General features: G+C 60.5%; 1 protein-coding gene across 1 annotated transcript; it reads right to left on the bottom strand.

Moving 5' to 3' along the window:
- Positions 1-306: 306 nt before the first annotated feature.
- On the bottom strand, positions 307-22,148 carry ORAI2 (ORAI calcium release-activated calcium modulator 2). The gene is made up of 4 exons (XM_054166659.1): positions 22,028-22,148; positions 20,029-20,074; positions 13,138-13,378; positions 307-878 (listed from the first exon to the last, which is right to left on the bottom strand). Exons 3-4 carry the CDS (start codon positions 13,363-13,365, stop codon positions 330-332), a joined length of 777 nt encoding a protein of 258 aa, XP_054022634.1. The 5' UTR covers positions 13,366-13,378; positions 20,029-20,074; positions 22,028-22,148; the 3' UTR covers positions 307-329.
- Positions 22,149-23,676: the final 1,528 nt, after the last annotated feature.

Below are 23,676 nucleotides of genomic sequence, written 5' to 3'. Positions count from 1 at the left end.
GGGCCCCCGGGGAGGGAGAGGGCACAGCGCCCCCGGGGAGGGAGGAGGCACAGGGCCCCTGGGGAGGGAGAGGTCACAGGGCCCCTGGGGAGGGAGGAGGCACAGCGCCCCTGGGGAGGGAGAGGTCACAGGGCCCCTGGGGAGGGAGGAGGCACAGCGCCCCTGGGGAGGGAGGGTCGCCGCGCCCCTGGGGAGGGAGGAGGCACAGCGCCCCCGGGGAGGGAGAGTCGCAGGGCCCCCGGGGAGGGAGGGTCGCAGCGCCCCCGGGGAGGGAGGAGGCACAGCGCCCCCGGGGAGGGAGGGTCGCAGCGCCCCCGGGTGGGTGGGGGTCAGACCACCTGCATGCCCCTGTCGTGGCCATCCAGCTGCACCTTGAGCTTGTGGAGCTCCTCGATCTCGCGGTTGTGGCGCTCGGTCTTGTGCCGCACCAGGGAGCGGTAGAAGTGGATGGTGAAGACGACGAAGATCAGCCCCACCGGCACCATGATGATGGTGGAGACCAGCGCCGACTGCCAGCCCGCGTGGCCCCCCGCCTTCTCCCCGCCGCCCCCGGCCTCGCTCCTGGGGAGGGAGCCCACGGGCAGGAACTTGATCCAGCAGAGCAGCACCACCTCGGCCAGGAAGAGCAGGATGCCCAGCACGGTGGAGAAGCCCCAGGCCAGCTCGATGTAGGGGTGCATGCGCTCGTGGGGGGACTCGCTGATGGAGTTGAGGTTGTGGATGTTGCTGACGGCCTCCACGTTGGGCAGGATGCAGGTGCTGATCAGCAGGGCGAAGAGGTGCACGGCCACCAGCACCGTGGTGCAGGCGCTGAAGGCGATCAGCAGCATCTGCGGGTACTTGTACTGCACCTCCAGCTGCACCTCCACCATCGCCACCTGCAACGGGCAGGGCAGGGCGGGGTAAGGTAGGATAGGGGTGGGGTAGGGTAGGGTGGGATAGGGTAGGATAGGTTAGGGTAGGACAGGATAGAATGGGATAGGATAGAATGGGATAGGATAGAATGGGATAGGATAGGATAGGACAGGATAGGATAGGGTAGGATAGGACAGGATAGAACAGGATAAATAGGATAGGATAGGATAGATTGGGATAGAATAGGATAGGATAGGACAGGATAGGATAGAATGGGATAGAATAGATTAGAATAGGATAGGATAGGGTAGGACAGGATAGAATAGATTAGGATAGGATAAAATAGGGTAGGGTAGGATAGGACAGGATAGAACAGAATAGGATAGATTAGGATAGGGTAGGATAGGATAGATTAGGATAGGACAGGATAGAGTAGAATAGAGTAGAATAGAGTAGAATAGAATAGAATAGAATAGAATAGAATAGAATGATCCAGGTTGGAAAAGACCTCAGAGATCATCCAGTCCAACCTCTCACCCAGCACCAGCTGATCAACTCAACCATGGCACCAAGTGCCTCATCCAGGCTCTTCCTAAACACCTCCAGGGATGGGGACTCCACCACCTCCCTGGGCAGCACATCCCAAGGGCCAATCTCTCTTGCTGGGATGAACTGCTTCCTCACCTCCAGCCTGAACCTCCCCTGGCACAGCTTCAGACTGTGTCCTCTTGCAGTGGGGGAAGGAAGGGAAAGGAACACAAAGCTTGTCAGCAGCAGCTGCTGCTCTTCCCTCTTCTCAAGGCTGTTGTGCAGGAAAGCATCTCGCTCCGGGGAGAGCACCTAAGGTCAAGTACACACTCCGAAGTGCTTCCGAGAGAGGCAGCCTGGATGGATGGCTCCTGCTCCCCAGGAGGATGGGGGAGCTGCTGGCTGGTGGAGGCAGCCTCCTCTGCTGTGCTCTCACAGGATCACACCACATTAGAGTTTGGAAGGGACCTCCAGAGATCTCAGATCACAGGATGTAAGGGGTCAGAAGGGACCTCTGGAGATTATAGGATCATGGAATTGTCAGGGCTGGCAGGGAGCTCAAGGCTCAGCCAGCTCCAACCCCCTGCCATGGCCAGGGACACCTCACACCACAGCAGGTTGCTCACAGCCACCTCCAGCCTGGCTGCAAACACCTCCAGGCAGGAGGCTTCCACCACCTCCCTGGGCAGCCTGTGCCAGGCTCTCACCACCCTCCTGGGGAACAACTTCTTCCTCACAGCCAATCTCAATCTCCCCATTTCTACTTCTGCTCCATCCCCCCAGTCCTATCCCTCCCTGACACCGTCAAAAGTCCCTCCCCAGCTGTCTTGGAGCCCCCTGCAGATCCTGGAAGGCCACAATGAGGTCTCCTGGGAGCCTTCTCCTCTCCAGCCTGCACAACCCCAACTCCCTCAGTCTGTCCTCACAGCAGAGCACCTCCAGCCCTCTGCTCATTCTCAAGTCCAAGTCCCCTGCCAGAGCAGGACCACAGAATCCAGCTCAGGTCACACAGGAATGCATCCAGAGGAGCCTTGAAAGTCTCCAGAGAAGGAGACTCCAGAACCTCCCTGGGCAGCCTGCTCCAGGGCTCTGCCACCCTCACTGTCAGGAAGTTTCTCCTCATGTTGAGCTGAAACCTTCAAGCTTGAACCTGTCGCTCCCTGTCTGGTTACTGTGCACCACCCAAAAGAGATTTCCTGACCTCACAGCTCCCTGCTTGCAGCCCTGAGTCATAGGAGCTGCATGGAGCCCACCAGGCAGCAGAAGGAACTCCTCAGCCAGCCAGAGGAGGTGGGAGGCAGCTGCCAGGCTGCCACCTGCCTGCCCCTCGGGTGCCCTCCTGCTGAGGGCATGCAGAGGGAAGCCAGGGCTGGAGGCTCTGCTGGCTAGGGGCCAGCAAAGGCTTCCCCACCCCCCCGTGGGAAGCACAGGAGCTACCTTAAGCTAAACTAAAATAGCTGCTTTCTATTCTGAGAGGGTTGTAGGTTTGTTGTGATTGCAAACATGCCCAGAGAGGAGTGAGTTACAGCCTCAGAATTCTCCCCTGGGCAGCTCAGCACTCCCTGATCTGCTCAGCACAAGTGGACAAGGACTGGCTCATGGGGCTGAGCCCTCCAAGAACCACAGAGCATGGAATGGGTTGGGTGGGAAAGGACCTGCACCCAGTGCTCATCACTGGCCCCATCCTCCCCCAAGCACCCACACCAGCTGATGGATAGAACCATGGAATGGGTTGGGTGGGAAAGGACCTGCACCCAGTGCTCATCACTGGCCCCATCCTCCCCCAAGCACCCACACCAGCTGATGGATAGAACCATGGAATGGGTTGGGTTGGAAAGGACCTCCAGAGCTCATCCAGTCCAGCCCCCTGCACCCAGCAGGGACATCCTCCACCAGAGCAGGCTGCTCAGAGCCCTGTCCAGCCTCAACCTTCAATATCTCCAGGGATGAGGTCTACAGCTACCTCCCTGGGCAACCTGTTGCAGTGTTCCAGCAGCCTCCTGGGGCAGAACTTGTTCCTCACATCCAATCTCAATCTGCTCTGCTCTCATGTCAAACCGTTGCCCCTGGGCCTGTCCCTGCAGGCCTTTGGGAACAGTCCCTCTGCAGCCTTCTTGCAGCCCCTGCAGGGACTGGAAGGCTGCTCTGAGGTCTCCCTGGAGGCTTCTCTTCTCCAGGCTGAACACCTTCAGCCTGTCCCCACAGCAGAGCTGCTCCAAATTCCTGATTGTTTTTGTGTCACTCTTCCAGACCTGCTCCACCAGCTCCATCAGTTCCATGTCCTTGCTGTGCTGAGGGCTCCAGAGCTGGACACAGCCCTGCAGGTGAGGTCTCCCCAGAGCAGAGCCATCTGCTCCTTTTTCTGGACCCCAGGAGGTTCCATGTGAGCAGGAGGAGAAAGTTGTTTGTCGTGAGGGTGCTGGAGGCCTGGAGCAGGCTGCCCAGAGAGGTTGTGGAGTGTCCTTGTGTGGAGAGCTTCCAACCCCCCCTGGGCATTGTGGTGCTGGGCATTGTGCTGTGGGTCCCCTGCTGGAGGAGGGGTTGGCCTGGATGAGCTCCAGAGGTCCCTTCCAGCCTCTCCCTGCTGGGACTGCTGTACAGAGGAGAAAACAACAGGGCAGGACTGGGCCTCACCCTCCTCTGCAAGGTCCAGGTAATTAAAGCAGATGACATCACCTCAAAGATGTTCTCTTTGCAGTTCCCTTGCTGCATGGGATCAGCCCTCCCCTGTGCTGCACTGCTCTGTGCCATGGCTTGGTGGAGCTCCCTGGCTGTCCCTCAGAAGTGTGTGGTGCATTGCTGGGTGCTGCAGTCCCCATGGGCACAGCATTCAGCAGGCTCAAGAGAAGCTGCAGCTGGGTGTCCCATTTTAGCTTTGCAAGCAAGCTGCAGGCCTGGCTGCTGCCACCACACAGAATTGTCAGGGCTGGAAGGGAGCTCAAGGCTCAGCCAGCTCCAACCCCCCTGCCATGGCCAGGGACACCTCACACCACAGCAGGTTGCTCACAGCCACCTCCAGCCTGGCTGCAAACACCTCCAGGCAGGAGGCTTCCACCACCTCCCAGGGCAACCTGTGCCAGGCTCTCACCACCCTCCTGGAGAACAACTTCTTCCTCACATCCAATCTCAATCTCCCCACTTCTAGTTCTGCTCCATCCCCCCCCAGTCCTATCCCTCCCTGACACCCTCAAAAGTCCCTCCCCAGCTTTCCTGGAGCCCCCTTCAGATCCTGGAAGGCCACAATGAGGTCTCCCTGGAGCCTTCTCCTCTCCGGACTCTCCACATCCACCTCTGCTTGCTGCCCTTTGCAGGAGCAGAACTCAGCAGCTAATTAGGTGTTTCCTCCCAACCTAACCTCCTCCCCAGGGCTGGCTTCAGCTGTGCAAGGTGATGAATATTTAACACTGAGCTGCTGGCTCCCTAAGAGACATTGCAGAGATAAACATCAAGGAGCCAGGTAGGGCAGCAAGGCAGAAAAGCAGCTCAGTAACCCCAGCAAGACTTGGAAAGGGGAAAACTGGGATGGCCTCTGGAGCAACAGAACAGTCCCAGCAGGGAGGGGTTGGAAAGGACCTCTGCAGCTCATCCAGGCCAAGCCCTGCTCCAGCAGGGCACCCACAGCAGCTTGCCCAGCAGCACAATGCCCAGGGGGGGTTGGAAGCTCTCCACACCAGGACACTCCACAACCTCTCTGGGCAGCCTGCTCCAGGCCTCCAGCACCCTCACAACAAACAACTTTCTCCTCCTCTTCACATCCAGCCTCCTGGGCTCCACTCTGTGCCCCTTGCTGCCCCTTGGCCTGGCCCTGGGCACCACTCAGCAGAGTCTGGCCCCAGCCTCTTGCCCCCCACAGCTCCTTTAGCTCTTGCTGAGCATTGCTCAGCTCCCCTCTGGGGCTGCTCTTCTGCAGGCTCTCAGCCCCAGGGCTCTCAGCCTTTGCTCCTGCCAGAGCTGCCCCAGGCCCCTCAGCTCTGCCCCAGACAGACTCCTGCCTTTTTCTGACTGGGACAAGAGAATTGAGGCCAAGCTGCCACAACCTATTTAGAAGTCATTAAAGATGCTGCTACAGGCTGTAGAGTATTAATTTCTCAGTGTGATGCAATTCTCTTCCCAGAAGCCAAGGTATCAAGGGCTTGACTTTGGATGGTGCTGAGCACTGTGCTGAGCCATGAGGCACTGCAGGGTGGGCTTAGCTTTAACAATCAGAGAATTGGTTTGGGTTGGAAAAGGCTTCTAAGGGTCACTGAGTCCAGCCATGGGCTGGAGAAAAGGAGGCTGAGGGGAGAGCTTCTTGCTCTCTACAACCTGTAGAGCAGGGGAGGTTCAGGCTGGACATCAGAGGAAGCTCTGCACAGTGAGGGTTGTGAGCCACTGGGAGAGGCTGGCCAGAGAGGTGGTGGAGGCTCCACCTCTGGAGACTTCCAAAGTCAAGACTCCATGTGGCCCTGAGCAGCCTGATCTAGTTGGAGATGTCCCTGCTGACTGCAGGGGGGTGGACAAGATGACCTTGGAGGGTCCCTTCCAACCCTGAAAGCAGGCTGGAGCCAGGTGGGGGTTGGTCTCCTCTCCCCAGGCACAAGTGACAGGAGGCAATGGCCTCAGGTGGCACCAGGGGAGGCTTAGGCTGGAGAGAAGCTTCTGGACTGAAAGGGTTCTCAGATACTGCAACAGGGCTGCTTGGGGAGGTGGCAGAGTCCCCATCCCTGGAGGTGTTGGAAGTGGCAGAGCACAGTGTCACAGAACATCAGAGGCTGGGAGGAACCTCCAGAGGTCATCCAGTCCAACCCCCCTGCCAGAGCAGAACTTAGGGCAGTCTGCACAGGAATGCAGCCAGCTGGGGTGGGAAAGTCTCCAGAGGAGACTCCACAACCTCCCTGGGCAGCCTGTGGTGCTGAGGGACACCAGAGCTACATAATGGTTGGGCTGGATGACCTGAGAGAGCTTCCTGTGCTTCCCTGATCAAGCTTCAGAATGCCCCTGCTGAGTCCTGGGCTCAGGCTGGCTAAGGCCCAGAGCACTCAGAGCAGCTCAGAGCTGCACTGCACTCCAGCTCTGGGCTCCTCAGGTCAGGAAAGATGTTGAGATGCTGGAAGGTGTCCAGGGAAGGGCAAGAAAGCTGGGGAGGGGTCTGGAGCACAGCCCTGGGAGGAGAGGCTGAGGGAGCTGGGGTTGCTTAGCCTGCAGAAGAGGAGGCTCAGGGGAGACCTTCTTGCTCTCTCCAACTCCCTGAAGGGAGGTTGTAGCCAGCTGGGGGTTGGTCTCTTCTGCCAGGCACCCAGCCCCAGAACAAGAGGACACAGTCTCAAGCTGTGCCAGGGGAGGTTCAGGCTGGAGGGGAGGAGAAAGTTCTTCCCAGAGAGAGTTGTTAGCCCTTGGGATGTGCTGCCCAGGGAGGTGGTGAAGTCCCCATCCCTGGAGGTGTTTAGGAAGAGCCTGGATGAGGCACTTGGAGCCATGGTTTAGCTGATCAGATGGTGCTGGGTGGAAGGTTGGACTGGATGATCCCTGAGGTCTTTTCCAACCTGGTGAATTCTGTGTTCTGATGAGGCTGTGCCCCACCAGGGCAGCTCAGCCTGAGCCCAGTGCAGATGATGCTCACCCTGAGCCATTCCCACCAGGCCAGAGGATGACAAATGGCTCAATGTGGACCCTGCTCCATGCACACAGATGGTCTGGCAGCTGCTCAGGGCAACCACTCCAGCAGCTCTGTCAGGGCTCTTCAATACACATCCTGTAGTGGCTGGGTGAGTGCTGAGGAGCCTCATTAGCACTAAGAGCTCTTAGGAGCACTCAGGAAGTTTCCTGAGCTCCCTCTGACTCTCCTTCACCTGCAGGCTCCCTCAGCCCACCTCCAAACAGCCCTGGCCCTGGAGGGGACCCACATCCTCCTCACCTCTGGAATAGCAGAGGTGGCAGGGAGCAAGGAGGGAAGGTCACAGTGCTCTGCAGCCTGTCCAGAAGGAGCTGGAGCAAAGCCACTGCCTGTGGCTGGAATATCCATCAGCCCCTCACCATTCCCAGCCAATATGGAACAGGTCTGAATCAGCCACACTGACAAGGAAGTAAATACAGTGACAGCCAAGCCCTGGGTGACATTTGTTTGCATAGCTGAAGGGCTGCAGGGAAAGTATTTGACTGCAGATGACTCCTCTTGCTTTCATCCCCAGCCAAGGGCATGCTCTGAGGAGAGGAGCAATGGTCACTTGCAGCCCAGAGGGCCACCAGGTCCTGGCCTGCATCCAAAGCAGTGTGACCAGCAGGATAAGTGAGGGGACTCTGCTCTGCTCTGCTCAGACCCCACCTGCAGCACTGCCCCCAGCACAACAAGGACCTGGAGCTACTGGAGAGAGGCTCCAGAGGAGGCCACCAAGGTGATCAGAGGGCTGCAGAACCTCCCCCTGTGGGGACAGGCTGGGAGAGATGGCATTGGGAAAGGCTCCAGGGAGACCTCAGAGCAGCCTGAAGGGGCTCCAGGAGAGCTGGGGAGGGACTTTGGACAAGGGCTGGGAGTGCCAGGGTGAGGAACAATGGCTTTGAGCTGGGAGAGGGGAGACTGAGACTGGAGAGGAGAAAGGAATTGTTGAGAGTGAGGCTGGGGAGGCTCTGGCACAGGTTGCCCAGGGAGGCTGTGGCTGTGCCCTGCCTGGAGGTGTTCAGGGTGAGGCCTTCTGGGGCTGAACATCTGCAGGGAGGAGGACATCCACAAGCTCCCTGGGCAACCTCAGGTTGCCCAGGGAGCTTGTGGATGTCCTCCTCCCTGGAGAAGTGTTGAAGTCCAGGCTGGATGAGGCCTTGAGCAACCTGTGCTGGTGGGAGGTGGCCCTGCCCCACAGCTCCTGACTTCAGCAGCACTCTCTGCTGCTCAGCTGGTGGCCATCACCATCACCATCATCAGCTCTGTGTCTGTCTGCCTCCATTTTAAGCAGCTTAAGGGGAAGAGAAGCCAAATGGTTAGCTCTGAGTGCTGGCCAAGGGCTGGCTGCCATTTCCTGTGGCTGGGGCTGCCAACCACAGGGGCACAGCCACAAGGCTTGGAAAGGACCTCTCATAGATGCACAGAAGGGGAGCTTCAAGCTCAGCCAGTTCCAACCCCCCCCCTGCCATGGGCAGGGACACCTCCCACCAGCACAGCTTGCTCAGGGCCTCAGCCAGCCTGGACTTCAACACTTCCAGGGGGGGAAGGACATCCAGAAGCTCCCTGGGCAACCTGAGGTTGCCCAGGGAGCTTCTGGATGTCCTTCCCCCCCCTGGAGATGTTGAGCACCAGAAGGCCTCACCTTGAACACCTCCAGGCAGGACACAGCCACAGCCTTCCTGGGCAACCTGTGCCAGGCTCTCCCCAGCCTCACTGCAATGAATTCCTTCCTCCTCTCCAGTCTCAGTCTCCCCTCTCCCAGCTCAAAGCCATTGTTCCTCACCCTGGCACTCCCAGCCCTTGTCCAAAGTCCCTCCCCAGCTCTCCTGGAGCCCCTTCAGGTTGCTCTAAGGTCTCCCTGGAGCCTTCTCCAGGCTGCACAGCCCCAACTCTCCCAGCCTGGCCCCACAGGGGAGGTTCTGCAACCCTCTGATCATCTCTGTGGCCTCCTCTGGAGCCCCTCCAGCAGCTCCACTGAGTCCAACCCCCTGCCAGAGCAGGCTCCCCCTGAAGCCATCACACAGGAAGATGTTTGGGCAGGGTTTGGAAGCCTCCAGAGACAGAGACTCCAGCACCTCTCTGGGCAGCCTGTCCCTGTGCTCTGCCCCACAGAGCCCCCCTGAGTCCCAGTGGTGGTGGCACAGCACCCCCCAGGCATGGGCAGCTGCTTGTGTAGCCAGGCTGAGAGATCTGCACCCTGAGAGATGGCTTCACAACCACCCAAAAGTTCATTTACTGATCACCTTAATGAGAGCCAGGCACAGAGGGCCTGAGAGGGCTCCAGGAACCCAGAGGCACAGAGGGCAAGCACAGGAGTGGCCTTCAGGTTGTGAAAGGAGCCTGCAGGAGAGCACTTGGCTTTCTCCAAGCAAGGAGGGAGCTTCTGCCACCCCAGCACAGGTCACTGACCTACATCCATGGTGGAAAGCATTTCCCAGCTGAGGGACCCTTCCCTCCCCACAGCCTGCTCCCACTGAGCTCCCTGCTTGCATCCTGCCCCTCTGCTCAGCTCTGGGGAGACCTCACCTGCAGGGCCGGCTCCAGCTCTGGAGCCCTCAGCACAGGAAGGACTTGGACCTGATGGAGAGGCTCCAGAGAAGGCCACAAAGGTGATCAAGGGGCTGGAGCACCTCTGCTATGAGGACAGGCTGGGAGAGTTGAACTTGTTCAGCCTGGGGAAGGCTCCTGGGAGACCTCAGAGCAGCCTTCCAGCATTTGAAGTGGGCTACAGGAGGGCTGGGGAGGAACTTCCTCCAAGGGCTGGGACCAGAGGCAATGGTTTGAAAGTGGAGCAGGGCAGAGTTAGGTTGGACACCAGGAGGAAGCTCTGCACAGTGAGGCTGGGGAGACACTGGCACAGGCTGCCCAGGGAGGTGGCTGAGGCCTCAACCCTGGAGATCAGACTCCCTGTGGCTCTGGGCAGCCTGCTCTGGCTGGAGGTGTCCCTGCTGCCTGCAGGGGGATGGACAGGATGACCTTGGAGGGTCCCTTGCAGCCCAGTGCATTCTGTGGCTCTATTCTATGATTTCTCAACTTCCCTGTGGCCAACTTTGTCAGCCCAGGCTGCTGCAGATGATTCACCTTCTGGGGGGCTGAAGGGGGGAGGAAAAGCAGAGGAAGAAGATCAAATAAACCAAGGGAAGCTCCCTGGGAAGTTCCTGAGGTTTGCCTTCCCCCAGCTCCTGAACTGCAGGATGCAACACCCTCACACCCCTCACCCACCATTGCCCTCTCTGCATGCAGCTGGCAGCCCTCAGGGGCAGGCAGCCCTCAGCCCTCAGGAGCAGGCAGCCCTCCTCAGCAGCAGCAGGCAGCCCTCCCCAGCAGCAGCAGGCAGCCCTCCTCAGCAGCAGCAGGCAGCCCTCCCCAGCAGCAGCAGGCAGCCCTCCTCAGCAGCAGCAGGCAGCCCTCCCCAGCAGCAGCAGGCAGCCCTCCCCAGCAGCAGCAGGCAGCCCTCCCCAGCAGCAGCAGGCAGCCCTCCTCAGCAGCAGCAGGCAGCCCTCCCCAGCAGCAGCAGGCAGCCCTCCCCAGCAGCAGCAGGCAGCCCTCCTCAGCAGCAGCAGGCAGCCCTCCTCAGCAGCAGCAGGCAGCCCTCCCCAGCAGCAGCAGGCAGCCCTCCTCAGCAGCAGCAGGCAGCCCTCCTCAGCAGCAGCAGGCAGCCCTCCTCCGCAGCAGCAGGCAGCCCTCCCCAGCAGCAGCAGGCAGCCCTCCTCAGCAGCAGCAGGCAGCCCTCCCCAGCAGCAGCAGGCAGCCCTCCTCAGCAGCAGCAGGCAGCCCTCCCCAGCAGCAGCAGGCAGCCCTCCTCAGCAGCAGCAGGCAGCCCTCCTCAGCAGCAGGCAGCCCTCCTCAGCAGCAGCAGGCAGCCCTCCTCAGCAGCAGCAGGCAGCCCTCCTCAGCAGCAGCAGGCAGCCCTCAGCAGCAGCAGGCAGCCCTCCTCAGCAGCAGCAGGCAGCCCTCCTCCGCAGCAGCAGGCAGCCCTCCTCAGCAGCAGCAGGCAGCCCTCCTCAGCAGCAGCAGGCAGCCCTCCTCAGCAGCAGCAGGCAGCCCTCAGCAGCAGGCAGCCCTCCTCAGCAGCAGCAGGCAGCCCTCAGCAGCAGGCAGCCCTCCTCAGCAGGCAGCCCTCAGCCCTCCTCAGCAGCAGCAGGCAGCCCTGCCCATTTCCTGAGCCCCAGCCCCCTCTCCAAACAGGCTGCAAGTCTCACTCCCAGCTCTTGCTCAGCAGGAGCTGGTGGGCAGATGGAGAGGCTCCCAGGGACACAGCCCAGCCCAGAGGAGCCCAAGTGCTGGCCCAGTGACTGCCTCTTGTTTATCTGGCCTGCTTCTGAGCTCCACAAACAGCTCCTGGCCACCACCCCAGGGCTGCACAAGAGGAGACTGCCAGGGATTAGTCCCCACAGGCAGCACTGACAAAAATACAGCAGCTCTGGCTGCCCTCAGGCCACAGAGTCCCCTGGCAGCAGGGCTGAGGCTGCAGGGCCTCCTCTCACCCCTCAGCCTAGAACAGGATCTCCCAGCTCACGCTGTGCAGCCTGGGAGCCAAGCTCCACCTCAGTTTGGACACCAGGACCTGCAGAAGCAGCCACAGGCAGCAAGAGCAAAGCTGCAGGACCGCAGCGACCGCCAGGGCCCTGGGGCAGGGCAGCTCCAAGCACAGCCCCAGGGCAGCAGCCAGCTGCCTCGGGGCAGAGGGAGAGCCCAGGGTGCTGAGAGCTGCTGGGGGAGCAGCTGCAGGCTGGGGAGCAGGGCTTGGCTGCCTCAGCAGCGTGTGGCTTGGCTGCCAGGCTGCTGCTGGACCTGAGCTGCCTCCAGGGAGCCAGCCTCCGAGCCTCCAGCAGCTGCCAAGCAGAAGCCCCCCAGGCAGATGCCTGCTGCCCCTGCAGGAGACAACAGCATGTCCTCAGCTCCTGCTCCTCCACCTGGCCTGAGAGGAGCAGCCTCCTTGCTGGGAGGCGCTGCAAGGGGTGCCCAAAGAAGCTGTGGATGCCTCAGCCCTGGCAGTGGTTCAGATCAAGGTGGGCTGAGGCCTTGGGCAACCTGGGCTGGGAGGTGTCCACCTAGGCTGGGTGGAACTGGGTGGTCTTTGAGGTCCTTCCCAACTCAAACTGTACTGTGGTGCCAGGAAAACACTAAGAGGTGGGGGGGGAGGAGGGGGATGGTTTAGGGGCAAGGTTGGGGGGAGATCAAGTGCCAGGTGCTGCACTTTGGCCACAGCAACCCCATGCAGTGCTACAGGCTGGGGGCAGAGTGGCTGAGAGCAGCCAAACAGAGAGGGACCTGGGGGTAGTGGTGGACAGCAGCTGAACAGGAGCCAGCAGTGTGCCCAGGGGGCCAAGAAGGCCAAGGGCATCCTGGCCTGCAGCAGGAAGAGTGTGGCCAGCAGGAGCAGGGAAGTCATTGTGCCCTGTGCTCAGCACTGCTTAGGCCACACCTTGAGTCCTGTGTCCAGTTCTGGGCTCCTCAGGTCAGGAAAGATGTTGAGATGCTGGAAGGTGTCCAGAGAAGGGCAACAAAGCTGGGGAGGGGTCTGGAGCACAGCCCTGGGAGGAGAGGCTGAGGGAGCTGGGGTTGCTTAGCCTGCAGAAGAGGAGGCTCAGGGGAGACCTTCTTGCTCTCTCCAACTCCCTGAAGGGAGGTTGTAGCCAGGTGGGGGTTGGTCTCTTCTCCCAGGCAGCCAGCACCAGAACAAGAGGACACAGTCTCAAGCTGTGCCAGGGGAGGTTTAGGCTGGAGGTGAGGAGAAAGTTCTTCCCAGAGAGAGTTGTTAGCCATTGGGATGTGCTGCCCAGGGAGGTGGTGGGAGTCCCCATCCCTGGAGGTGTTCAAGAGGGGATTGGATGTGGCACTTGGAGCCATGGGTTAGCCATGAGGTCTGTGGTGACAGCTTGGACTTGGTGATCTCTGAGGTCTCTTCCAACCTTGGTGATTCTGTGACTCTGGGGGATGGGTTGGGGGGGGGATGGGGAGGATGTAGTGGGGGATAGGTTGGGGGAGGATAGGTTGGGGGGTGGGGGAATAGGTTGGGGGGAGGATAGGTTGGAGGGGGGAATAGGCTGGGGGGGCATAGGTTTAGGAGACCCCAAAGGTTCCTGGCCCAGAGCAGGGCTGCCCAGCACACTTACCATTGCAAAGCCCGAGAGCAGAGCAGAGGTCCTGCTGGAGGCTTTCAGCTTGGCCCTGCTGAGGTAGAGCTTCCTCCAGGAGAGGGCCTGCACGGAGTGGTGGTTGGAGGTGACCAGCTCCAGGTAGCTGCGCCGCACCCAGTCCCGGTAGTCCATGCCCTTGGCGCCCGGCTCCGCGCAGCAGGCGGGGGGGGAGGGATCCACCGGCACGTTCAGCTCAGAGCTCATGGTGGGAGAGCTGCTGAGGGGGCAGGAGGGGCAGGGTCAGGAGCAGGCAGAGGCAGCACAGCCAAGCTGAGGCCCCCTCTGATGGCTCAGCCCACCCCCCCTTAACCGCAGCTCAGCCAACCCAGCCCGGGGCTGCGGTGCCGAAGCAGGGAGCGGGGTGTGGGGAGGCTCAGCACAGAGAGGGGAGGAGGCTGTGTGGCTGAGGGGACAGGAGGGGCTGTGGATGCCCAGGGGAGGAGGCTGTGTGGCTGAGGGGACAGGAGGGGCTGTGGATGCCCAGGGGAGGAGGCTGTGTGGCTGAGGGGACAGGAGGGGCTGTGGATGCCCAGGGGAGGAGGCTGTGTGGCTGAGGGGACAGGAGGGGGTGTGGATGCCCAGGGGAGGAGGCTGTGTGGCTGAGGGGACAGGAGGGGCTGTGGATGCCCCCTCCCTGGGCCATGGCACCTGGGGACACCACTCAGTGGCCGTGGTGCCGGTGGGTTGAGGGTTGGATCTTGAGAGGCTTTGTCCAGCTGGAACAGTTCTGTGCCTCTGGAGGGGGTTTGGTGGCAGGGGCTCAGCAGCAGAGGCAGGGCTGTGAGCTCTGGGCAAGCTGAGACAGCTGAAGGCTGTGAGGCCATTCAGTGAGACCTGGGCAGGCTGAGAGCTGGGCACAGAGGAACCTGCTGGGCTTCAGCAAGGATGAGAGCAGAGTCCTGCAGCTGGGCAGGAAGAAGAACCTGCTCAGAACCTGCTCAGGCTGGGAGGGGATCTGCTGGAGAGCAGCCCCAAGGAGAAGGAGCTGGGAGTGCTGGTGGGCAGCAAGTGCTGCATGGGACAGCAGTGTGCCCTGGGGGCCAAGAAGGCCAAGGGGGTCCTGGGGGGCATTCAGAGGAGTGTGGCCAGCAGAGCCAGGGAGGTTCTCCTCCCCCTCTGCTCTGCCCTAGAGAGGCCACACCTGGAATATTGCATCCAGCCCTGGGCTCCCCAGCTCAGGAGGGACAGGGATCTGCTGGAGAGAGCCCAAAGGAGGGCTCCAAGGATGCTGAAGGGACTGCAGCACTGCCTGGGGAGGAGAGGCTGAGGGCCCTGGGGCTGTTCAGGCTGGAGAGGAGAAGGCTGAGAGGGATCTGATCAATGCCTATCAATAGCTGAGGACTGGGGGTCAGGAAGGAAGGGACAGGGACAGGCTCTGCTCACTGTGCCCTGGGATAGGCCCAGGAGCAATGGATGGAAACTGCAGCACAGGAGGTTCCACCTCAACATGAGGAGGAACTTCTTCCCTGTGAGGCTCCCAGAGCCCTGGAGCAGGCTGCCCAGAGAGGTTGTGGAGTCTCCTTCTCTGGAGCCTTCCCAGCCCCATCTGGATGTGTTCCTGGGTGACCTGTGCTGGATTCTCTGCTCCTGCTCTGGCAGGGGCTTGCACTGGATGATCTCTGGAGGTCCCTTCCAACCCCTAACCTCCTGGGATCTTGTGAACTGCTTCAGCTGCAGTGCACATTGGCCAGCAAGGTGGTGATGGACCAAATGCCACCAGCACACTTGCAGGGCACAGGACAGAGAAAGGACCTTCCCCAAGTGCTCAAAAGGATCATGAGGAGTAGGAAAGATGACAGAGTACAGCCAGGGACTGCTCCAGCAGCACCCAGCTGGTGCTCTCAGAGCTGGCATCTCAACCTTCTCCACTCCCCCCTGCCAAGAGGAGGTTTGCTTGACATAAAGACACTTTGCAGACAGGGCCCCAGCTTGGAACTGGGATTTAAGCTGGTATGAGTTTCACAGTGCCTCATGGAGCAGCATCTCAGAGCAGCAGCAGCTTGTGCCTCATGGAGCAGCATCTCAGAGCAGCAGCAGCAGCTTGTGCCTCATGGAGCAGCATCTCAGAGCAGCAGCAGCTTGTGCCTCATGGAGCAGCATCTCAGAGCAGCAGCAGCAGCTTGTGCCTCATGGAGCAGCATCTCAGAGCAGCAGCAGCAGCTTGTGCCTCATGGAGCAGCATCTCAGAGCAGCAGCAGCTTGTGCCTCATGGAGCAGCATCTCAGAGCAGCAGCAGCAGCTTGTGCCTCATGGAGCAGCATCTCAGAGCAGCAGCAGCAGCTTGTGCCTCATGGAGCAGCATCTCAGAGCAGCAGCAGCAGCTTGTGCCTCATGGAGCAGCATCTCAGAGCAGCAGCAGCAGCTTGTGCCTCATGGAGCAGCATCTCAGAGCAGCAGCAGCTTGTGCCTCATGGAGCAGCATCTCAGAGCAGCAGCAGCTTGTGCCTCATGGAGCAGCATCTCAGAGCAGCAGCAGCTTGTGCCTCATGGAGCAGCATCTCAGAGCAGCAGCAGCTTGTGCCTCATGGAGCAGCATCTCAGAGCAGCAGCAGCTTGTGCCTCATGGAGCAGCATCTCAGAGCAGCAGCAGCTTGTGCCTCATGGAGCAGCATCTCAGAGCAGCAGCAGCAGCTTGTGCCTCATGGAGCAGCATCTCAGAGCAGCAGCAGCAGCTTGTGCCTCATGGAGCAGCATCTCAGAGCAGCAGCAGCAGCTTGTGCCTCATGGAGCAGCATCTCAGAGCAGCAGCAGCTTGTGCCTCATGGAGCTGCATCTCAGAGCAGCAGCAGCAGCAGCTTGTGCCTCATGGAGCAGCATCTCAGAGCAGCAGCAGCAGCTTGTGCCTCATGGAGCAGCATCTCAGAGCAGCAGCAGCTTGTGCCTCATGGAGCAGCATCTCAGAGCAGCAGCAGCAGCAGCTTGTGCCTCATGGAGCAGCATCTCAGAGCAGCAGCAGCAGCAGCTTGTGCCTCATGGAGCAGCATCTCCTCAGAGCAGCAGCAGCTTGTGCCTCATGGAGCAGCATCTCAGAGCAGCAGCAGCTTGTGCCTCATGGAGCAGCATCTCAGAGCAGCAGCAGCTTGTGCCTCATGGAGCAGCATCTCAGAGCAGCAGCAGCTTGTGCCTCATGGAGCAGCATCTCCTCAGAGCAGCAGCAGCAGCTTGTGCCTCATGGAGCAGCATCTCAGAGCAGCAGCAGCAGCTTGCACATTCAAGGAGTCACTCTTTGCTCTTTGGGAAGCAGTTTTTCCCCAGCTGAAGCCCTGCTCATCACAGCTGGGCCTGGAGAGGCACAGCTCTTGCCAGCACCTCCCCAGCAGTGCCAGAGCTGGATGCCCTGCAGGGTCAAATGGACTTCCCAGGCTTCTGCAGGGGAGAGTGGAATTTCCTGAGCTGCTCACACTCCACATCTCAGCCACACCTGACCAGGAAGCCTGCTCCCCTGCTTCCACTGCTGCCTGGCAGCACAGGCAAAGGAAAAGACAATTCCAAAGGGAAAGGAGAGCTGCTTTCCAGACAGCTCCAGCAGCTTCAGATTCAAGAGTGTGGAGTATGTCCAGAGGAGGGCAAGGAAGCTGGGGAAGGGTCTGGAGAACAGGGCTGGGGAGGAGCAGCTGAGGGAGCTGGGGGTGTTCAGCCTGGAGCAGAGGAGGCTGAGGGAGACCTCATTGCTCTCTGCAGCTCCCTGAGAGGAGGCTGGAGCCAGGGGGGGGTTGGGCTCCTCTCCCTAGGATCAGGTGCTAGAAGGAGAGGAACTGGCCTGAAATTGTGCCTGGGGAGGCTTAGGTTGGAGAGAAGGAAAAATTTCTTTGGTGCCAGAGTGGTCAGGGATTGGCAGAGGCTGCCCAGGGAGGTGGTGGATCTCCATGCCTGGAGGTGTTCCAGAAAGGAGTGGCCATGGTGGTGCTGAGCTGATGGTTGGACTGGATGAGCTTGGAGAGATTTTCCAACCCAACAGTTGTGTGATTCTGGAAGCACTCAGCCTTTGCTGGGGAGGGGCAGCTGAGGGACCTGGGGTTGTTCAGCCTGGAGAAGAGGAGGCTGAGGGAGACCTCATTGCTCTCTGCAGCTCCCTGAGAGGAGGCTGGAGCCAGGTGGGGGATGGAGTGATGGGACAAGAGGAAATGCCCTCAAGTTGCCCCAGGGGAGGTTTAGGTTGGACATGAGGGAAAATTTCTCTCCCCAAAGGATTGTTAAGCCTTAGAACAGGCTGCCCAGGGCAGTGGTGGAGTCCCCATCCCTGGAGGGGTTTCAAAGCCACAGAGATGTGGTGCTGAGGGCCATGGCTGAGTGGTGCCCTGGCAGTGCTCTTTTCCAACCCAAACCATTCCATCATTCTAAGAGGTCCCACTGAAAGAGGGGAGCAAGCAGCCAGACTCCTTCAGGTGCTGAATGCTTGCATCAGGTCCCAGCCACCCCCTCCCCACAGCACCACGCAGCCAGGCTGCTGCCACAGAGCCCTGGGGAGCTCCCCAGGCACAGGAGCAGAATTCACCACAGGCTTGGAGCAGAGATTTCCCTCCTCTGACAAGCATCTGAGCCTGGCTGCTCAGCTCAGCCCAGCCCTGGTGAGAAGGGAACCCACAAGCTCCCTGCTGAATCCTCCCACTCGGCTCTGCCGCCGACCACCGCCGCCGTGCCAGGCAGGCAGCCAGAGCGGAGCTGCAGCCCCGGGGACCCTGCTGGCTAGCAGCACTCCCCAGCTCCTCCTCCTCCTCTTCGCAGATGCATGCCCAGAATCACACCTGGTGTGCTACTAATTAGCCCCAGCACCACACCTCAAGGTCAAGGGCACCTTGCTGCTCCTGGAGGAGCCCCAGCCCTGCCCGCAGGCAGGCAGCTCCCGGTGCCAGCAGCCCCCGCGGTGCCAGCAGCCCCCAGAGCCTGGGCTGCAGGCAAGCTCTGAGGGAAGAGGCAGAGATTACAAAGGACACCAACTGCCCACAGCTCTGAGCCCGTGACAGAGCTGCTCCAGACACAACAACAGACTGCAGCAGCAGATAAAGCCTGGCAGCTCCAAGGCTGTTTGTGCCTCCTGTTTGTGCCCGGTGGGCTTCACATTCCACCCCCCTGCCCCCCAGGCATGGCAAGGAGGGAGGCAGGAGCACCACGGTAACACAGGCATGGGCCTGCTGGAGAGAGCCCAGAGGAGGCCACAAAGATGATCAGAGGGCTGTGGGGACAGGCTGGGAGAGCTGGGGCTGCTCAGTCTGGAGAAGAGAAGGCTGCAGGGAGACCTCAGAGCAGCCTTCCAGCGCCTGCAGGGGACCTACAGGAAGGCTGAGGAGGGACTGTTTAGAAGGGCTTGGAGTGACAGGATGAGGGGCAATGTGTGACCCACTCCAGGTGCCCCTGCTCTGGCAGGGGGCTGGACTGGCTGATCTCTAGAGGTCCCTTCCAACCCCTAACATTCTGTGGTTCTGTGAAACCGGAGCAGATTCAGGTTGGACATCAGGAGGAAGCTCTGCCCAGTGAGAGTGGCGAGACCCTGGAAGAGGCTGCCCAGAGAGGTGCTTGAGAGACATTCAAGATCAGACTTGCTGTGTCCCTGGGCAGCCTGCTCCAGCTGGAGATCTCCCTGTTGACTGCAGGGGCTTGGCCAAGGATGACCTTGGAGAGTCCCTTCCAGCCCAGTGCAATCCATGAAGCTGTGAATGACTTTCAGGGTGGCAGCAAGAGCTCAAGGGAACAACTCCTGGGCAGTTTGTGGCCTCTGTTACATCCCCTGGCGGGGAGGGAGGGACACTGGGATGGCTCCAGACCTGCTCAGGAGTTCCAAATGGCTAAAGAGAAACACAGACTCCCCCCTCCAACAAAAAAAACCAACCCAAACCCAAACAACCTAGAAGAACTTTCACAGAGGAAGAAAAACCACCAGAACAGAACAGCAGGGAGAAACCTTCCCCCCTCCTCCAGAAAAGGCAAAAATCACCTATTTTAGAGAAAGAGGGGAAAAAAAAACCCTCTCTCTGCAAGGCACCAGGGAGGACAGAGAGCAGCAGAGTTACAAAAGCTGTTTCCTGTGACAACATCCTGTGTGGATGCTGCAATGTACAGCTCGGGGGTGGCTCAGGAGGGCTTCGTCCTCAGCTTGGGCCAGGGGGGGCCTCCACCCCCCCCACAAAACACAAGAGGAAACTTCCAGCCCCCTGGGGAGAAATTCCACTGCAAAGACAAATGAGCTCAGAGGTTAGAGAGGAGAGCAAGAGGAGACCCAATCACATCTGCCTCTTGCCTTAGGAAAACAAACTAAAAATACCAGGAGGCTGAATTTTCACTGGGGAGCAGCTCAGGAGATGGTCCCCAGCCAGGAAACAACTGCAGGAGCCCAGAGAACCATGGAACTGCCAGGGCTGGAAGGGAGCTCAAGGCTCAGCCAGCTCCAACCCCCCTGCCATGGCCAGGGACACCTCACACTGCAGCAGGTTGCTCACAGCCACCTCCAGCCTGGCTGCAAACACCTCCAGGCAGGAGGCTTCCACCACCTCCCTGGGCAACCTGTGCCAGGCTCTCACCACCCTCCTGGGGAACAACTTCTTCCTCACATCCAATCTCAATCTCCCCATTTCTAGTTCTGCTCCATTCCCCCAGTCCTATCCCTCCCTGACACCCTCAAAAGTCCCTCCCCAGCTTTCCTGCAGCCCCCTGCAGATCCTGGAAGGCCACAATGAGGTCTCCCTGGAGCCTTGTCCTCTCCAGCCTGCACAACCCCAACTCCCTCAGTCTGTCCTCACAGCAGAGCAGCTCCAGCCCTCTGCTCCTCCTCGTGGCCCTGCTCTGGACACCTTCCAGCACCTCCAGATCCTTCCTGGCACAGAGGCTCCAGAACTGGAGACAGAAGCAGGCACTGGTCAGGCAAGAACTCACCTTGCTGGCTGTGGACATGGAGGGCCTGGCTGGAGGGCTCCAAAGGCTGCAACAGAAGAGCAGAGAAGCATTTCACATGCCTGTGCCTCCAGCAGCTTTTGCCCTGGGGACACTTTTCAGCCAGCCCTCTGCTCCAGGGCAGAGTTCCTCTGCAGGCTTCATGCTCCTGCCCTGCAGTGCTCAAGGTTTAGGACGCTGGCTCTTGCAGAAGTGACTCTTCTGCAGGGTTCTGCCACCCAGGGCTGTTACATTCTGGGTGGAGAATTAGGACTCCCCCAGGAGACCTCAGCCCAGCAGCCAGCTCCAGCTGAGTCCATCCCAGCCAGGTCTTCACTGCCACCCTTCACACCACTTGATCCTTCTGCAGAAGTGAGCTCCCCATGATCACCACCTCCCAGAGAGGCTGTCCTGGCCTGCAGCACCTTCCCCCTGCCTCCCTGCAGCTGCAAGCCCACCCTGGGGGATTTCTTCACAGCAGGGGACAGGCAGACAGACCCAGACCTGTGGATCCCCCTCCTGCTGCCAGCCTGCCCTGAAGCATCACCCACAGAGAGCTGTCACTGCTCCTCTGCCTGCCTTTGGGACCCCCCAGACTGGTGTTGGTACCAGCACCTTTCTCCCCAGTCCAGTTCAAGACCCTGCAGACCATGGCTAAGCCTAACCACAGGCCCTGCTGCTCCTCGTTCTGCAGCAAGCTCAGCCCCTCTGCTATGGGCAACTGCTTCTCAGGGTCTCTGCTGGCTCAGGACCTCCCTCAGCAGCACCCCTGGGCACCCCAGCACCCAGGCAGGATGTCACAGAACTGCTGAGGCTGGAAGAGACCTTTGTAATCATGAAGGCCATCCTAGAGCTCACAGTCCCACCACTACCACAAGTGGCTGTGAACACCCTCACAGCAGCACCCCTCCAGCAGGGCATCAGCCCTGAGCACCACCACGGCCAGGGTTCTACTCATTCCCCTGAGCACAGCGTTCCTCCTCCCCCTTCCCAGCCACTATCAGCACAGCCTGGGCAGGATGTGACCCCCATGGTGAGGATGTCCCCTCCAACAGCATCCTCAGGATGAAATCCTCTCCCAGCCAGGATCCTCCCCATAAAGGGAAGGGCCTCCAGCACGCCGAGGCTGCGCCTCCCTAGGCAGGATGGGACCCACTGCCCCCCCCGAGCTGGGATCCCTCTTCCAACAGCACCGTGGGTCAGGGGCATCCCCGCACTGGACCTTCTCCATGAGAAGATCCCTTGGTCAGGATAGGACCCCCGAGAGCTGCCCATCCTCTGCATCCCAGGGAAGTGCCAAAACAGCGCCAGGCATGGTGGGACCCTCTGCTCACAGCAGACCCTGCCAGCACATCCCCAGCACCTGGGGCTGGGAATTCCCCCCAGCGGGGCAGGATGAGGCTCGTACCCCCCACTCCAGGCAGGATAAGACTTGTTCTCCCCTCCCTCCCCAGCACCCAGCCGGGCAGGATGAGCCCTTTCCTCCTGGAGCACCCCAGGCAGGAAATGCTCCAGCTATGCAGCATGAGCCCCCACATCCCAAACACGCGGACCGGATGGAGACCATTACCCCACCGGACGGCACCCACCTCCCCGGGCACGATGGAGCTCGTTATCCCTCAGCATAGCACCCCGGGCAGGATGGAGCCCGTTACCCCCCATCACCGCACCCCGGGCAGGATGGAGCCCGTTACCCCCAAACACAGGTCCCCGGACCGGATGGAGCCGGTTACTCCACAGCCCGGGACCTTGGGCAGGATGAAGCCCGTTACCCCTCAGGACGGGACCCGGGACCCTGAGCAGGATGGACCCCGTTACCCCACAGGTCGGGACCCGGGACCCGGGGCAGGGTGGACCCCGTTACCCCACAGGTCGGGACCCGGGACCCCGGGCAGGATGGACTCCCTTACCCCATAGGACGGGACCCGGGACCCCCGGCAGGACGAACCCCCTTACCCCACAGGTCGGGACCCAGCCCCCCGGGGTGCGGTCCGCAGCTCACCGCGCTGGCAGGCCGGGGCGGGCCGGGGGCGGGCCGGGCCGGGCCGTGTGGGGCGCGGCGCCCCGGGAGCTCCCGCCGCCGTTAGCCGGAGCCGCCTCCGCCGCTGCCAAGGCAACGCCGGGGCCCCGCCACGTGACCCGCAGGAAATGGGGGGGGCGGCGGAGGCCCCGCCCGCCCCACGTGACCGACGCCTCATTGGGCCACGGCGAGGCAAAGCCCCGCCCCCTAGGCGATGGGGCGGGGCCGCGGGGCCGGGGCGGGGCCATGGGGCGGCTGCCCCGCCCTGCAGCGCCGGGCACGGGGGCCTGCGGCATCGGGGCCGGGGGCGTCGCTGGCCTCCTGCGCCACCGCGAGGGCTCCGGGGCCTTGCCGAACGGGGGAACGGACCCGGCCGTTACAGAAGGCGGCGATTCCCAGCTGAACCCAGCGCCTCCGCACCCCGTCCAGCCCCGGGATGGGGTCCTGGGGGGATGCTGTGGTCCTGGAGAGGGCTGGGCTCCAGGAGGTCTTAGGGGGCTGTGGCCCTCTAGGGTCTTGCGGCTGTGGTTCGCGGGGGGGGGGCGCTCCTGCATCTGTGGGAGAAGACAACAGGTCTGCAGCTCCCAAAATTCATAGCCGGGGGTGGGGGGGAACCTCTTCATCGATCAAAGTGTCACCGGGTCTGCAGCTTGCATCTCTCCATCCTGCCACAGAGGAGGTCTCGGTGCAGCGGGGTGGAAAGGCGCTTTTATTAGTGATTAATTACACAGCAAAAAACCACCACTTACATAAGTCAGGAGACAGTGCTGGGCTCTGCTGAGGCGTGGAGGAGGCTCCTGGAGCGAGGGAGGGCTGAGGAAGCCAGGCTGCTGTCTGTCTACTGATCATCTATCTCCTGCACTCCTCCTCGACTGACTCAGCAGGAAATCCTGTCTAAACCCAGCAAAAGAGCAAGGACAGGCTTGCAGGGAAGAGGAAGGAGCAGCTGCCCTGAAAAGGAGAGAAAAAGAAAGAGCTCAAAGGTGTTATCACAGGGGAACCCCATCCTCAGAATTCACTTCTGCCTAGGGGAGGGAAAGGACAACAGAAAACAATCCCTAACTCCACACTCAACTGACGAGCAGTTGGTGACCCTGAGGGGTGCCCCCGAGGGTGCTTTTCACCTCTGAGCTTGGTGAATCCCGCTGCCGCAGGTTGCCAGGCTCACAGGAAGGCAGGTGGAGATCAAACAGCAGCAAACTTCAGCTCCTGAGGAGGAGCCTCCAGCAGAGGAAGGAGAGGGACTCCCCTCAGAGAGAATCCAGCTCAGGAACCCAACATAAGCGGGTCAAACTCCCTGGCAGTTCAAAGCCTTTCCGTTACTGCTGCTCCTTCGGTGTGGCACTTGGAAGGAGATGCAGCCCTGGAGGTGTTTCTCGTGTCACTACATGTGGGAGCACTTCTCCTATGCTCCAGGCATGATGTTTTTCCCGTGTTTGGAGATAAGAGAGCACTGGCATTTGTTCTTAATGACGAAACATCCCTCCAGACACTCTCTTGAAGAGCTTCTGTGTTCCAGCAGCGATGTGAACGGCCACAAGCACGCAGGGGACTTGTTGGCAACACCCACCCCACCTGCAGCTCCTCTGCTGCATTTGGCCAGCTCAGCAGGAAGGGCCATGAGGAAGGTG

This window comes from Dryobates pubescens, chromosome 13, assembly GCF_014839835.1.
Source record: "Dryobates pubescens isolate bDryPub1 chromosome 13, bDryPub1.pri, whole genome shotgun sequence".
NCBI classification, from domain to species: domain Eukaryota; kingdom Metazoa; phylum Chordata; class Aves; order Piciformes; family Picidae; genus Dryobates; species Dryobates pubescens.
The sequence above is the reverse complement of the archived record's forward strand: the minus strand, read 5'-3'. Positions and strand labels throughout refer to the sequence as shown.

Coding starts and splice junctions, on each gene's coding strand:
- ORAI2 (XM_054166659.1), bottom strand. CDS start 13,365: ATGAGCTCTGAGCTGAACGTGCCGGTGGATCCCTCCCCCCCCGCCTGC. Junction 879..13,137: donor TGCTCTCGGGCTTTGCAATG/GTAAGTGTGCTG, acceptor TGCCCGTTGCAG/GTGGCGATGGTGGAGGTGCA.